The 15,008-nt window shown below is 50.3% G+C and overlaps 5 protein-coding genes across 5 annotated transcripts; 2 read left to right on the plus strand and 3 right to left on the minus strand.

The window, feature by feature from the left end:
- Positions 1-834: 834 nt before the first annotated feature.
- ALTATR162_LOCUS2620 (uncharacterized protein) lies at positions 835-3,287 on the plus strand (the record flags this gene model as incomplete). Its single annotated transcript, XM_043310226.1, has 5 exons — positions 835-1,172; positions 1,224-1,421; positions 1,468-1,859; positions 1,915-2,614; positions 3,275-3,287. 5 exons carry the CDS (start codon positions 835-837, stop codon positions 3,285-3,287), a joined length of 1,641 nt encoding a protein of 546 aa, XP_043166161.1.
- A 4,294-nt stretch (positions 3,288-7,581) lies between these two features.
- Positions 7,582-9,117, minus strand: ALTATR162_LOCUS2621 (uncharacterized protein; the record flags this gene model as incomplete). The annotated part of the gene is made up of 2 exons (XM_043310227.1): positions 7,582-8,610; positions 8,662-9,117. The coding sequence occupies 2 exons, from the start codon at positions 9,115-9,117 to the stop codon at positions 7,582-7,584; spliced, it is 1,485 nt and encodes a 494-aa protein (XP_043166162.1).
- Positions 9,118-10,347: 1,230 nt separating this feature from the next.
- Positions 10,348-10,632, minus strand: ALTATR162_LOCUS2622 (uncharacterized protein; the record flags this gene model as incomplete). Its single annotated transcript, XM_043310228.1, has 1 exon — positions 10,348-10,632. The coding sequence occupies one exon, from the start codon at positions 10,630-10,632 to the stop codon at positions 10,348-10,350; it is 285 nt and encodes a 94-aa protein (XP_043166163.1).
- A 461-nt stretch (positions 10,633-11,093) lies between these two features.
- On the plus strand, positions 11,094-11,847 carry ALTATR162_LOCUS2623 (uncharacterized protein; the record flags this gene model as incomplete). Its single annotated transcript, XM_043310229.1, has 4 exons — positions 11,094-11,168; positions 11,222-11,260; positions 11,357-11,440; positions 11,497-11,847. The coding sequence occupies 4 exons, from the start codon at positions 11,094-11,096 to the stop codon at positions 11,845-11,847; spliced, it is 549 nt and encodes a 182-aa protein (XP_043166164.1).
- Positions 11,848-12,099: 252 nt separating this feature from the next.
- ALTATR162_LOCUS2624 (uncharacterized protein) lies at positions 12,100-14,857 on the minus strand (the record flags this gene model as incomplete). The annotated part of the gene is made up of 2 exons (XM_043310230.1): positions 12,100-13,796; positions 13,846-14,857. 2 exons carry the CDS (start codon positions 14,855-14,857, stop codon positions 12,100-12,102), a joined length of 2,709 nt encoding a protein of 902 aa, XP_043166165.1.
- Positions 14,858-15,008: the final 151 nt, after the last annotated feature.

Raw genomic sequence — 15,008 nt, forward strand, 5'->3', positions numbered from 1 at the left:
AACAAGTGGGGGCTTAGTCACCGCGCTAGCCTCATCATCCCAGGGGCAATTTCATGAAGCTTCCCATCCCTAAACACGCTGTTTTTATCGCTGGGTTACGCTCAGCATGATCTCCATTAGAGAGTGGGCATCACACCCTACCGTTACATCTAATGGTTTCGCGCATCTTTCTAATTTGACGCTCATTCACGTCTTACGGCTAAGAAGGCGTTTTGATCATACGCCCTTCCTGACGCCCCGTGTGGGGAGACCTCCAAGTCAGCTCTCGTGCGTTCAAGAACTCTTCTCGTGAGTTTGCGGTCGCTGCACAATCTATCTCGCTTGTTTCGACCAATAAACAGACTTGAGATGCCGCCTCGCAACCATTAGCCTCGACCGTTTACCATACTGCCGGTACCAATGTATGATTACGGACGCCACGAACGCCCGACAACCTTCCTGATATGCACCATATATTGAGAATACGAGACGTACCACGGAAGCTAACCGGGTAAATCGTCCCGGTTGCATGCTGACCGCGTGCCTGTCATGAAGATCTGTCTGAGCGGGACCGTATTTAATGGCCATTGCAAGGAGACACACAAGTCGCGTCATATGGGATACGACAAGCAGATAAGTGGGTTGTAAGCTTCCTGTATTGCCTCATGTCTCCGGGTGTTGTCAAACTTGGATGTTTGTGGGGCATTTCACAAACGGTGCAGTGGTAGAGTTTTGCAAATATGAGCTATCAGATATGTCTATAAGGCGCCGCCGTGATAGTCTCTAAGAGGGCAAGCCTCGTCTTGTGAGCCGTTCTATCCTCCTCACTCCCATCGCACATTCGCGCTTTCTGAGATGGGTCGTAGCTTTTCTCTCTTCTCATCCCTTTTTGTGGCGCAAGCCGCCTTTGGATACAACTTTCCATACGAAAGTATACAGTTGACGGAATTGGAGGTGGCAGACAAACCTGACCTTGCTTTCGGTGAAGGAACAGGTGGCAGCATATCTTCGTGTAAGAGCTACCCAGGCTACGACGGTTGGCCGTCATCGATGCAGTGGAGTGCCCTCAATGTCAGTCTTGGTGGCACATTACTCAAGGGCATCCCTCCAGCTGCAGCTTGCTACCAAGGCGAATACAAAGACGCGGCAAAGTGTGCAAATGTTAGGCGACGGCAGTCTGATGCTCTCTTCGTGTATGTGCGGGCTGCCACTACTCTATTCCGGCTACTGATTCGTTGTTTTAGTAAAGAAGACCCACTGATACCCTTTGGGCAATGGGCGCTGGCAAATCCATGTCCAGTACCTGCAGCTAGCGCTACGCCTCCGCTCTCTGACTGCAACTTGACCAGCTTCCCTGCATACGTAGTCAACGCCACCACTGTGAAAGACGTGCAGATCGCTGTGAACTTTGCAAGAAATCATAATATCAGGTTGACGATCAAGTACGTCTTCGCAATGGCAGATCTTAGCTCAAGCTAATCCACTTAGGAACACTGGCCATGACTTCCTCGGCCGAAATACCGGCGGCGGCGCACTTCAAATCTGGGTACATCGCATGAAGGCATTCGAGTACTTACCCACCTTCAAAGTCGGTCACTATAGCGGCCAAGCAGCCCGAGTTGGTGCAGCGTTGGAACAGCACGAGGTCTATAGCTACATGGGAAAGGCTGATATCACACTCCTAGCTCCAGGTTCCTCGACTGTTGGAGCTTATGGTGGCTATATGCAAGGCGGGGGGTTTTCGTACATTACTTCGAAGTATGGTCTAATGGCTGACCAAGTACTTGCTTTGGAGGTTGTTACTGCAGATGGTAGATTCGTGCATGCGGATCCAACTGAGAACGAGGACCTATTCTTCGCTATTCGGGGCGGTGGACCTGGTAAGACCCCGAAGTACCGTTACAGCTAGTTGCAGTGACTAATTTTCACTTTAAGGGAATTTCGGCATCGTTACATCTGCGATTGTAAAGGCGTATCCATCCACGACAGTTGCACGAAGCGACTTCACCTTGCAAACTGGTCCAGTCTCTAACAGCGACAACGCCACCGTTCAGGTATCCAAAGAGACCTTCTGGAAGGGCATAGAGATCTACTTCTCGCATAACTTGCGTATCAATGATGCTCAAGGTATCATGTGGAACTACATCACCACAACTGGTGGTACCTTCACTCTTTCCAACCAAATAACCAAGCCGGGCGTTACCGTCCAAGAAATGAAAAAGCTCATGGCGCCGCTTATCAATGATCTTAGCGATATAGGCGTTCCTCTATCCAACCCCGAACCACAATTCTGGAACACATATGCAGACTTTGGCTCTGTGCCGCCAAGTGGAGGTATACAGAACAGCCGCCTTGTGTCGCGTCTCGTCCCTCGCTCTAATTTTGAAGACCCAAAATCTCAACTCTTTAACAATACCATGGCAGCGATTCGCTCCTTCGTTGAAGAGGGCGGTTACAGCTTCCACTCTGTCGACTACGCACCAACGCGCGAAACTGCCGGCTACCCCGGCTCCGAATCCGCTGTATCGCCACACTTGCGTAACGCAGTCATGCATATGACAGGCTGGGATAACATACAATACAACGCTGACCTCTCCGACGATGTATGGAGGTCGTCGCATGCCCGTCTCGACTCGTATGTGCAAAAGCTGAGAGATGTGACTCCGCTTAGCGGTGCATATATGAACGAGGCGGATGTTGCGGAGCCAAACTTCCAGTACAGTATGTATGGCGACAATTACGAGAGGTTGCTGGGCATCAAAAAGGAGAAGGATCCCTGGGGTTTATTCTATGCGGTTACGGGCGTGGGCAGCGAGGACTGGGTTGTCGAAGGGACGAGAGGGTTGCCTACACAACAAGGGCGGCTTTGTAAATCTGATACGTAGGAGAAGCTGTTTAGATAATCCACCATCTCTTACGTTCGTCAATCTTGTGTAGGAAACCTTTATCTGTCGATATACTGTTCACATGCCCGGAGTTCAAAAGATGCCATGCCTCTTCGTTGTCTTCTAAGCGAACGTTTGTTGACTCAGCGGGGATTTTGAATTGCGTCATGGTCGCTATCTTGTTGTTTGGGTCGGCACATCGGAGTACCGCCAATGGAGAAGATTTCCAGGGTGGCGCACACGCAGTCCTAACCATTGTGGCGAAGAAGAATGCAGTGATGCCAAGGTACAATACCAGAGGCACCACCAGCCACATGAATGTGACTTCAATGGTGGGTTCTAGCCGAAAGAAAAGTCAGTCTACAAGATCTACATACAGGAGATGGGATATGTGCTTACGTATGATCCAGGCAGTACCCTTAACGGTAGACTCCGGATTATCGTCATTACGCCGAATCTCGATACTTACGCTAGCTGCAACATTCTGTACTCGGCGGTCGAACCTCTGGAACGCTTCTTTGTTACATTCATCGATGTTATTGAGATTAGAGCAGATATCTCCATGCGGAATTGAGGACCATGCTGACGGACTATCGCCACGTAGTTCAACAGGTGGACGACAAGTCTCAGTCCCATGTTCATCTTCATTACAACTTACGGTTCTCGTACCGGAGAAGCTGTAACCTGTACGTAGCAGCTCACCAATTGTAAACAGCGAATTTGTGCTAATGCACATTTTTTCATCAGAGGAAGGTATTCGAGTGCAGAAGAATGTGCCCGTACCCACGGTATATCATTGCAACACCTCTGACAGCGGGGTAATACTTGATCGCCATGCGGTCTCGTATGTGGTGCTGAAGACTTGTATGCATGGGTGAAAAGTTGCTCTGAAAGCTGTCCAACGTGCCATGTCTTGACCATTAAAAGACCTTGACATACCCTGGTCATCTTCCTTACAAGGATCGTAGAATACCATGTACAAATTGGGGTAGTTTGGTAAAGATGCCGGCGTACCGTCAACCGGTAAAGACCCATGGTCGTCGTACAAGTCGCTGTACAAGCCTCCTGCTGATTGGGTGTACGTATACAATGTCGTGCCGGGGTGAAATGAGGAAGCTTGATCATGGTCGAGTATTCTTGGTGGTGATGACAAATTGCCAGTAACATTTTTTCCGGGTCTTAAATCCTCGCTGATATCCTCGGTTATTGCACATATTGAAAAAGTGGTATAGGGCTCCCAAGTACAGGAATCAGTTGCGCAAGCGCCGGTGATGTTGGCTGGGTTCATGTATTCAGTCATTAGCGCCTTAAAAACAGCAGCGCTGTGTGAGCTTTCGGCATTGGGACCGAATAACTGGACGCTCGAGGTAGTGACTTGACTAGCACGTTTGATGTAAGTCGAAGTTTCTGCGTGAAACTCAACTCGCCGCCCATTGACAGGTACCGACTGCTGAACAAATGTTGGAAACGCTAACATCAGTATGGTGCTCAACGCTCCAAGGGATACAAGATGCGGTCGTAGCCTCAGGTGCCAAAGGAGTCTCATTGCACCATCAGGGCCTCGGCTAGCCATGTCGAACTTTTCTATGTCGACAGCTCTCCGTTGTTTTTGTAGCCATTTCCATTTAGACTGTCCGATTGACGAAGCGATTGGCACAAGGAGTGCAGACTGGGACAACTGAGCAAGTGCGGCGACGAGCGCAGTGATCTGAACGCTTGACTTCCAGTATTGCTGTTGGACGCTGTTGAACCGGAAAAGAAGCGTTATATTTGCTATGAAGCCGGCAGTGCCGAGTAGCCAAGTGTATAGCTCCCATCTCCATATACGCCCCAGATAGCGAAAGGCATTGCTACTCGACTGTGGCGGCTGTAGTACGGCTGTCGTTATGTGTACCAATTCGTTCAAATTTTCTGCTGCTATTTCGTCCAGCGAAGCACGACCGTCTTCCACGAGCGTGTGTGAAAATGAGATACGAGCGTCGTGTGTGGATACCCCGACATGGTATCACTGATGGACGATCGTGGGTCATTGTTCGATGGCGAAGGCTGTGATATGGCATGTGTGAGACTATCGCATTCGATTCCGCCTGGATGCTGCGAGCGTAACAGAAGCGTTGGTTGATCGCAACAGTCAAAATCAGCAGTCATTATGGGGATGTGCTGGAAGATTGTTGCAAGGCTAACTGATTATTCCGGAGGGCAACTTTGAGCAAATATAGACCTTACTCAAAAGCCGCAACAACGCACGGAAAGTGATCGCTTCTGATAAGAGTCAGCTAGCTGAGCTTCGTCCAAAGACAAAAGCGTTGTTCACATGGGCGCAGCATTGGGGGCGCCGATGGCTTGCTTAATCAGTGCATTTCTATGGTTCGCATCGAAATGTGACCAATCAGATAGAACCAGGGCCGCCAAAAGTCTGCTCGCGCTAAACGCACGGGCCTAACAACAACGTGAGATCTCAAGACGGGTATCTTCTGTGACACCACACAACTCCATCAATATGAGGTCTTTTGGCACTGAAATTTCGGGCAATCGAATGCCTGGAGGTGAATTATCGGAAGCGCAACGTGTGTATATCTTAGCGCAGGTTGACGCTGGTGTATCGACGCGTAAAATTAGTGAGACGCTTGGTTGTACACAACGCGCTGTACAGAAGATTATCGCTCGATGGAAATCGACTACCTACCATACCAAGAACGATCGTGTGGGCCGCCCACCTATTTTAACTAGTAGAGATCATCGTCGGCTTCTTATGATCGTAAAGAGAGATCCTACAATCGAGTACGGCGCTCTCCGTACGGCCGCGGGCCTTGATGGTGATGGGACGACACCACCAGTCTCATTTCGAACTATCGCCCGCGCACTCGCAAGTACAAACTACTCTAAGTATAGAGCCGCTCGGAGGCCAAAAATCAACGCAACTACTGCCAAACTTCGCCGTGAATGGGCTCTACAATGGGCTGGTTTCGACTGGGATCGCACTACTCTCAAGTTCAGCGATGAGTGTAGTATTGCCCGTAGATCTGGCCGCAATCCTCGCTGGGTTTGGCGTTTACCAGCCAACAAATGGAGGCATGAGATAGTGGAGGAGAAGGAGACTAGCCAGCAGCCAGCTCGCATGGTTTGGGCCGCGATTTGGATGACTCCAGGGGGTGGAGTTGGGCGTAGTCCTCTAGTAATCATGACCCGCGACGCATCAGCAAAGCGCAACGGCTATACAAGCCTCAGCTACACAAAGGCTCTCGAGGAAGGACTCCGCGATAACTATAGACCAGGCGAGTTGTTTATGCAGGATAACGCACCAATACACACTGCCTATCGCTCGAGGGAGTGGCTGGAGCTTCACGGTGTTCATACCATCGATTGGCCACCATACTCACCCGATCTCAACCCAATAGAACACTTGTGGTGGAGTCTTAAAAAGGAGCTCTACAAGCGTAAACCTCATCTCGATCACATGGGAGGTTCAGAAAGTGAGTGGGCTGAGTTTGAGATAGGCTTGAAGGAGGCGTGGGCTGCCATACCCGAAACACTGGTGCGCAGCCTCATCACATCAATGCCGCGACGTATTAACGCAGTTCTTCAAGCTAGAGGCTACCAGACACGATACTAAGGCAATTGCTATTATTTCTGTCGTTTTAAAATTTTATTTGGAGCTACTTTGATGGAGTTGCGTTGAGTTGAAATGTGTGAGATTTTCTGAGTTCGTGGCCCGTGCGGTGCAGGCGAACAGACTTTTGGCTTAGTACTGTATATAAACGTTCAGCCCCGAAAACAAAGTTGTTGCAGATGCCCGCGGCGCAGTAATGCTATTCTTGCATACTACTAACGATGAAGTTTGCATCCAGTGAAAGACGAAAGTCACCATCAACTGTCCCACGATCGCAATGCCTTGTGCATGGCGGACCGTAGATTCCTTCTGGCCAATCCTGCTTGCGACTATTATAGGAAGCGAAAAGAGAAACTAGTCGCCGAACATATGTGAGATAAACGAAGGTATCGCAAAAGATGGTGCTATGATGGATAGTTACGATAGACACGTCGAATACTGGGAGCTGGAACCGGTCCAGTCTTTGGCTCGTCTTGCCCGCCGACTTTTGGCGAGAGCTTGTTGTAGTGAAGACACATACGATTTGTGTCTGAACCATCCGAAGCCATGCTGGGCGAGTATTTGTCGAACATGAGATGCTGGAAGTTTTGTCGCTCCGTCAATGGTGTATAGAAGCGCGTCGACCAATCAGGCTAAGTGCGCCGTAACGAAGAAAGTTTGAGACGCAAAAGGTACGCGCGCTCTTAGTGACGTATTGCGATTGCTCTGAAATCGGAGAGCAAGTCTCACCTTCACTGCTGGCAAATTTTCCAAGCCTTAGCCATGTAAGATACACAGTTAGAGTCATCTGGAAGATAGTTTCAAACAGCAAGCGCGGGAACTGGGATACCAATGATGCTAACACACCTGAGTAGTATTCATTGATCAACATGTTTGATCCTATACCTATGCGCAATGGCGCCATATACTCAAGCATCTACTGCGAAATGTCGCAGTAGAATATCGTTGCAAGCAAAAGAAACACAATAAAAGAAACAGCCAACCCTCCCATGAGGACCTTCCGCAAATCAACCCGCACAACCAATCCACACGCGTATACCAACCACCCCAGCAGCATCTCAAGACAAGTCTTTCTTCGAGAAAATCTGTATCGGAACACCCTATATATCAGAAACTTTTGAACAGCTTACTTCCCGTCATAGCACCGATCTTGGACTTGCGCTTAGGCTCGTACCCATCATCCTCGACGAAGGTGTCAATGTTGTCTTCGATATCCTCGTCAGCGTCCTCTGTGTCTTCATCCTCCGGGTCTTCCACAACGAAAGTGCTGCGTGTTCGCCTCGTACTCGCCTGCGACGGCACTATGGTAGGTGCATTGACTTGCGTAGTCTTCTTGGTCGTCTTCTTGACCGGCCTTGTACGAACAAGAACGTCTGAGTCATTCGAGTCGCTCATCTCGACATTTTCATCTTTAATTGAAGATGCCTTGTCAGCGCTAGCCTGCATCGCCCGCGGAAGAGCTGTCCGTGTGCGCTTGGCCTTGATCACATGAGGCGTCTTGGAAGGCTGTGAAGACTTTGACGACTTAGTCTTATTGCGAGACGTGTTTTCTTCAGTGTCATCGTCATTTGATCGGAATCGCTTCTTGTCTTTGGCTGAAGCCGCATCGCCGCTCTCGCCTATTCCAGGAGACGATGTGGACTTGCTGGAGTAGCCGGAGTCGGTGTTCTGGCTATCCTTTCGCCTCCGCTTCTGCACTTGCTGTTGGGCCTCAGCAGCCTGCCTCGCCTCTTTAGCCTTCTTCTCAGCTTCCTTCTCCTCGAAAGCCAACTGTTCAGCTTTCGCACGTTCTTCTTCTTTCTTCTTCCTGTGTGCTTCGCGTTCGGTTTGCTGCGCGGCTGCTTGCGCTACCGCCCGCTTTCGCCTCAGCTCCTTGTTGAAGTGCTTGACTTCACCTTGTGCGAACTCCATGGCCTCGATAGGATCACCAAGCTTATCTATCAACTCGAAGTATGCCTTGTCGTTGAGGACTAGCACGTCTACGAGATACCCCTTGTAGTCATAATCCAGCTCGAGCTCACGGAACTGCACCTCATCTAGAAGTTGGCGTTGGCTCATATTCTCGTATGAGGACTTGCTCTGGCACTTTGGCATCCGGTCTACCTTGGGGACGAAAGTCCTGGGGAGTTCGAGGACCTGGCGCTGTTATGGGCGACGGGCGTTCGGCCGCTCGACCCTAGGCGCGACAGGCTGCCGACGACCTGGGGCGCGACGCCGCTGTGAGAAATACGTCCGCTGGGCGGCAGCTTGCTGGGCAGCTTCTTCGCGAGCCTTGCGAGCAGCAGCTTGTTTTACCGCCAGGGGGTGTGGAGCAAGCAAACTAGTAATGAGGTCTTCAACGGGTACCGCTGAGTGGTTGGCATTGCGAGCGACGATAGCTGGAACAGGGAGGGGTCTACACCGTGCAGTGTCCTCTGAACGAGAGTTACTCTGCGCAGGAGTCGGCGAGCGAAGGGTGAGTACATTGAAAGCAGGGATGGAGTGTTTGGCGGGAGCGCGCTTCTCGACTCTGAACGCCGGTGACGCAGTCGATGTAGCCTTCGCGGTCTTGCGCTTTGGCGCAGGCGTCAACTTGACCTTAGGGGTGGCCTTCTGAGTGGGGGCTTTCTCGCCCTTTGCCTCCGCGAGGAGGGAAAAGAACATCTTGTTGTGCGTAAGGACAGTCAGGAGAGGGGGTGTTGAGAGTGAGAGAATTTGGTCTGTTGCGACGACTAGTCGTAGGTGTAGTAGTGATTGGCCCAATTCGGTCACCGTGTGTGGAAGAAAAATTGTAGGCGGAAGATGGAAAGGCTTTAGTCCTGTAGGAGAAGCTTTCACTCAAGCTAGTGTGTGAACGTGATGTGATATTCCGGTGTCTGGTTGTGAAAGTGAAAGTATCGAAAGTGCAATACATGGGGCGGAAGGGAAAGGGGAAGAGGATCTATTCACAGCGTAGGCAATGAGCAGACCGCCAATAGGACAAGCAACAAAGAGACAACTCGGAGTTTGGAACTACATAGTGAGTCTTGGTAGATATGGTAGTACCACGAATTGAGTATGGAAGACCTCATTTCCATTGGGTTTTCAGGCGAGTAGGCATGAATGCGTTCGAGTAGTTAGCAAGACATCTTGTGATTGTGTGTTGTGAATGTGTTGTGTTTGGGAAGGAACTGAAAATCGTATGCATTTGGGCTTGGTAGTATGTGGAGAACGGGATTTTGGATGACAAGATAAGAGAATCAGATGAGTTGGCTTTAATACTGCTTGCCTTTGCAGATTATATGGTAGAAGAGAAGATCAGTATTACATAGCTGAGGAAGCTACCGCAGGTTGATTCACCAGCCCACTACTTTGATGTTCTTCATCGAAGAATCGTACATGATGCTTTCATACCACATAAGCCAGTGGCAATCCTAAGGAACAACATCATACCCCAACGATGATATGATGAAGAAGAAAAAGGCTCCAGAGTATGGCACTGCGTAAGTCAAGAGATGGAGATTGCGATAGGACATCCAGTACAGAACTCCGGGATCAAAGAACAACGACAACCTGACGACGAATTTATCTGTTTCCCCGGAACTCAGTGTAATGTTAAGTTAGATTTCCACGTTATCGACTACCGCACATTGGTAGAGTGAGGCCTGGAAGAAAAGTTGCTGGCAACAAAGGTGATGGTCGTCCATGGCTCGAACACAATTGATGACCTAGCCTATCGAACAGCTTCCGATATCCACACGACAACATGAGAGCATCGGCACATCGGCGCATCCATCGAATGGTGATCCTAAGTCAATGGTTCCATATGTAGGAATGGCCCGCTCATGTTCCGCGTGGAGGCCGCCCGCCCCAAAATAATCAACACAGTCTTTTTGGTTGATGGGACCAAAGTTCTCAGGCCTTGACTTGGATATTCCGATACCGGTAGCCCCTAGTGTTTTGGTGAGTCAAACGAAAGGTAAGGCCAGTCAGATCTTCAGGATAGTCATTCAGTCCTTTGAGTTCAGCATCTTTGGTCGGCTTGCGCGAAGTAATGAGTGTTTGGATATCGTATCCAGAACATTTCATGCTCAGCGCGGATGAATGACAGGCCTCGGTCTGAGCTAAAGGCAAGTACACCTCTTTGTTCCAGAGCAAGCATACGAGCCTCTGTCCAAGCAGACCGGTGTCGTAGAACATGATGGCATCGTAGTTAAGCGTAAATTCGCGTCGCAATCACGTGTAGCATTTTGAGCTCTTAGACACATGTAGTTAGCTTTGCGAAATGGTATTTTGGTTGAAGCGTGCGGAAAATGAGGTGTGAAGTGTCAAGTAAGAAAGCCGACTTCTGCAACCATGGTGCAACTGTCGGGATATCGGCAAAACTTGCCGCACGCGCCGATGACCTCGGTGTTTGCATTGTTTGCATTGAACCGCCTAACTTTATGGCCAGACAGCAGCAACACTGAAACACCAAGAGCCACAAGCATTGCGCTCAACTCTCTACGATTCAACTACGTAACCGGAGATCACCCTCACGAAGTTATTTGGATTTCTCAAGCCGTCGAACGCGTCCCTTTCGGCGAAACGATCTCCAACCAGCGGTCAACGCCGCATACATACGGACCTTATAAGCGGCGGATAGACACAGGGAGAACACAATGGGCGGCTACTTATCGACGTTTACAAAGCTCATATGGGCGAAGAAGGAGATACGGATATTGATTCTGGGGCTGGTATGAGCATCAAGTATGGCAGCACGCAGGCACAGCGCTGATTATAAACGCAGGATAACGCTGGAAAGACGACGCTATTATACAGACTGAAGGTACGTGATATCCCACATAGCGAGGACATCAAGCCTGGAGATAAACATTCTGGGTTAGGGGGAGGCTTAAAACCACACAGCTAACAACCCCAACAGATCGGCGAAGTAGTCACAACGATACCAACAATAGGCTTCAACGTTGAATCAGTAACATACAAGAACCTCAATTTTAACGTCTGGGTAAGCACTCCTCTCTCACCCATCCCAGTCTCGTTCACCCTAACACTTCAGCCCAGGACCTCGGAGGCCAAACGTCCATCCGCCCTTACTGGCGCTGTTACTACGCCAACACCGCCGCCGTAATATTCGTCATCGACTCGACCGACATCGAGCGCCTGACCACCGCATCCGAAGAACTCCGCGCCATGCTCAACGAAGAAGAACTCCGCGACGCCGCGCTCCTCGTTTTCGCCAACAAGCAAGATCAGCCGGGCGCAAAGGGCGCGGGTGAGATTAGCGAAGCGCTCAAGTTGGGAGAGCTGAAAGATAGGAATTGGAGTATCGTTGCGTGTAGTGCGGTGGATGGTAGGGGTGTGCAGGAGGGTATGGATTGGCTTGTTAGTAATGTTGGGGAGGGTCAGAACTGAGAAGGTGGAAGTGAGGATAGCGCATTCGCGACGGGCAGAGAACATATACATGCGTGACAGCAGGGAAGCGGGAAGCGGGGACACATGACGCGGCATACACGCGTCAGACGGAATTATTATACCAGCATAGTGGTGTCTCGGCGCCAGGGATTGTGAATACGGAAAGTTAGCGTCAGTAATTGAATGCGCATCTTTGACGTTGATATACATGCATTAGATGGCCGTGAAGGGATGAAAGAGCATGGAATGCGTCTAATAATGCTCCCACGTCAGATCTCTACCTGGTCTCAAACGTCCCTCTGTCCAATCCTTGCCGTAGACATACGCACTACTAATCTCTTCTTCGTCGATACCCAAGTGGTCATCTCCGTCTCTTCCTTGAAACCAGCCCAGTGCATATGTCTTCCCACTCTTCTCCAGATGTTTTGTCATCTGGCTAGAGTTGAACTTCTCTGTGTCGATGAAGCTAAGCAGCATTTTAGACTGGTGGATGAAAGCGAGAACAGATGCCATAGTACCGATTTGACGCGGCATGAACTTTTGACTGCGCTTCGCATAGGTGAGGAGGGCGATGCCGATGAGGTATAGCAGGATGAGCATGGTGAGAGTGAAGCTCGACCAGAAACTGCGGAAGGTTTGTTCCGTGTTGTAGCGATCATTGTCGTCACTTTTCTTTCCGTCCCCGTCACTGTCCCAGTCTTGACCCCCCAATCCAGGAATGAACTTCTTGCCGTCAACGCTGATCGAAGTTACGCAGACGGTCAAGATCTCTGCGAGGATAGATCCAAACGCAACGAGCATGACAAGGTAATGGCCATTGAAGAAGGCTTCGAAGGGTAGCCAGAGAGGATTCGTGCCAGCATAGTCGAGTGTAAGAGTTTTAGCTGGCGCATGTCGAAGGGAAAGGAGGTAGAAAGGTTGTAGCATCCGAACGTCGCTGTTCATCGTGTTCCAAAGCATGCGGATAATGGTTGCTACGCCTGTCATGATCCATGGGAGTTTCTGTGTGACTAAGCTCGCCTTCTCGACGAAAGTAAATATTGGTACCATTATGGTGAATACGATGAGAAACCCGATAAACGGGAAACCAGATCGGAGGCGGAGCATGAGCGGTCTAGGGTCGGAGCCTTGCTCATGAGCTTTTTCCTTGCTTTTCGTAATGTACTCACCTTGCCAGAGTGAACTCTTGTGCAAGATATATCGTCGTTGGCGAAGCTGTTTGTGTATCTGGCCCAGTGATGCCTGATCGAGCCCTTTAAAGTCCGCCAAAATGTGGCTCTTAGTAGCCATGGCTGCGACACCAGCAATACCTTTGGGATCTGACTGTAAGCCGCTCTTCCGCTGCATTGCGTACATGAGTGCTCCGCCACAGCCTGCAACAATCAAAAGGCACGCCGACAGCGCTCTAGACCAAGCCGGTTCGACCCTGACAGACTTCGGTTGACCGAGTTCGCGTTCCCTCTCTGGTGGCCACATTGATATAGATGCACTCTGCAAGACGGGTACAAGGCTACTAGCTACCAATGTGCCTAGCGAGCTGTAAATGACGGCATACTGTCTGTGACGGAGTGCCCTCAGTGGCACCAGGAAACTCAGAAAAGTTAGGTAGTCCATATTCAGAGACTCCCCAGCAGTTGCGCCTGTCTTCTTGGATAACTGATAGAATGGTTCTAGGCGTTTCACCTCGAAATCTGACATTTGCCAGAGAACACCGTAAAAGACTGAGATGATGATAGGCGCGTACTGCCACGTGAAGTATGCTGTGACAGTTAGATCGCCTACTTTATCAAACGACTTCAAGCCACCGCGCAATGGATCCTTCTTGACGTTTCTTAGGGAAACCTGGCACAAGTATTCCTGTACACCAGCAAGCGCTAGTGCGAGGATGACAAGTATGAGGATCCACCACGAGCTCATCGTAAGGGGCCGCCACGTAGGCATTTGGGGGTCTGATTGAAACTTAGTTTCTGTGTCTGAACATCCGTACGAAATAGTCACCTTCTGGGAAGAAGTAGCTGGTTTGCGCATCACTTCTAATAAGACCAGCCTCAGCTGTTAAGCTATTCATAGAGTCGAAATCGCGAGCAACTCCGGTAAATTCGCTAATGTCGATTGGAACATCTGCTGCAACAGCAACGACTTGGCCAGTCTTCTCAGCCTTGTCTTGTGCCTTCTTGGCCTGCTCGTCTGCTACATCCGCTTTTGACAATATTCGTCGGTGGCCAGGGAAGAAGCCTGGTAATGGTCCAGTGGGGGTGTGCGTAAATGGGCTATGGCGTATCGAAGTCATTCCAGCTCCGAGTTGCGCTTCAAGTCTTTCAAACTCTGCAGCATGACTAGCCTCATTCATATCTCGGTCATATCCTCTCGCTTCATATGTGTCTTGTGTCTTCGACTGCGCGCCGAACGTCTTCATAGGTAGACCACCGAGCGAACTGAGGTCGTACCCGACTGCTTCATCTCCCTCTTCGACCTCCTTTAGCGTTCTCCCGGCTGGCCGTGATTCTTCATCATCTAGCCGGTTGTAATGTCCCCCTTGGGAGCTTCCTCTGTGCAGCGATGCGATTCGGTCGAGGACCCGCTTAGTCCTACTGTTGCTCTTGTCCGATGATGCACGATCCTGAGCAAAGACGGTTGCGACAGGATTGTATGATGTCTCTTGGGCAAAAGAGGGCGGCGCCGGAGCGCGGGGTATACGATACGAGGGCTCTGAAGCCGGTACCAGAGGCGAGGGAAACGACTGTCGTCTTGATGCAGGGGTACTGCTGGGAGATGTGATGGAGGCGACCGAGGAAGGACGGGACGGAAAGAGTTGCGAAAGCCTATCCGAGGCGCCGGATGTGTTCTTGCGCCGCAGTGGTGGCCGAGCATGAGATAGTGGAGCATCGCCCGTTGCGGGAGAGCCAACGCGCAAAGCAGAAGGAACTGTAATATCGGAGGGTCTTCTGTTGCTAGTAGGGGAGCCAATCTGGAGGGAAGATGGTACTTCCTCCACTTCTTGTGATCGCATGTTCAATCGTGTATGCGCCGCATGCGCTGACGTTTGTTGGGCGTACTTCAACGTTTGTAACTTGTAGCAATTGTGAGGTGAAAGCAAACACCACCGAAGGAGAAGAAGCAGCAGCAACAAGAAACGCGAAAAGTCACCAAGTCGCACAAGA

This window comes from Alternaria atra (genome assembly GCF_907166805.1).
Source record: "Alternaria atra isolate CS162 genome assembly, contig: 21, whole genome shotgun sequence".
NCBI classification, from domain to species: Eukaryota; Fungi; Ascomycota; class Dothideomycetes; order Pleosporales; family Pleosporaceae; genus Alternaria; species Alternaria atra.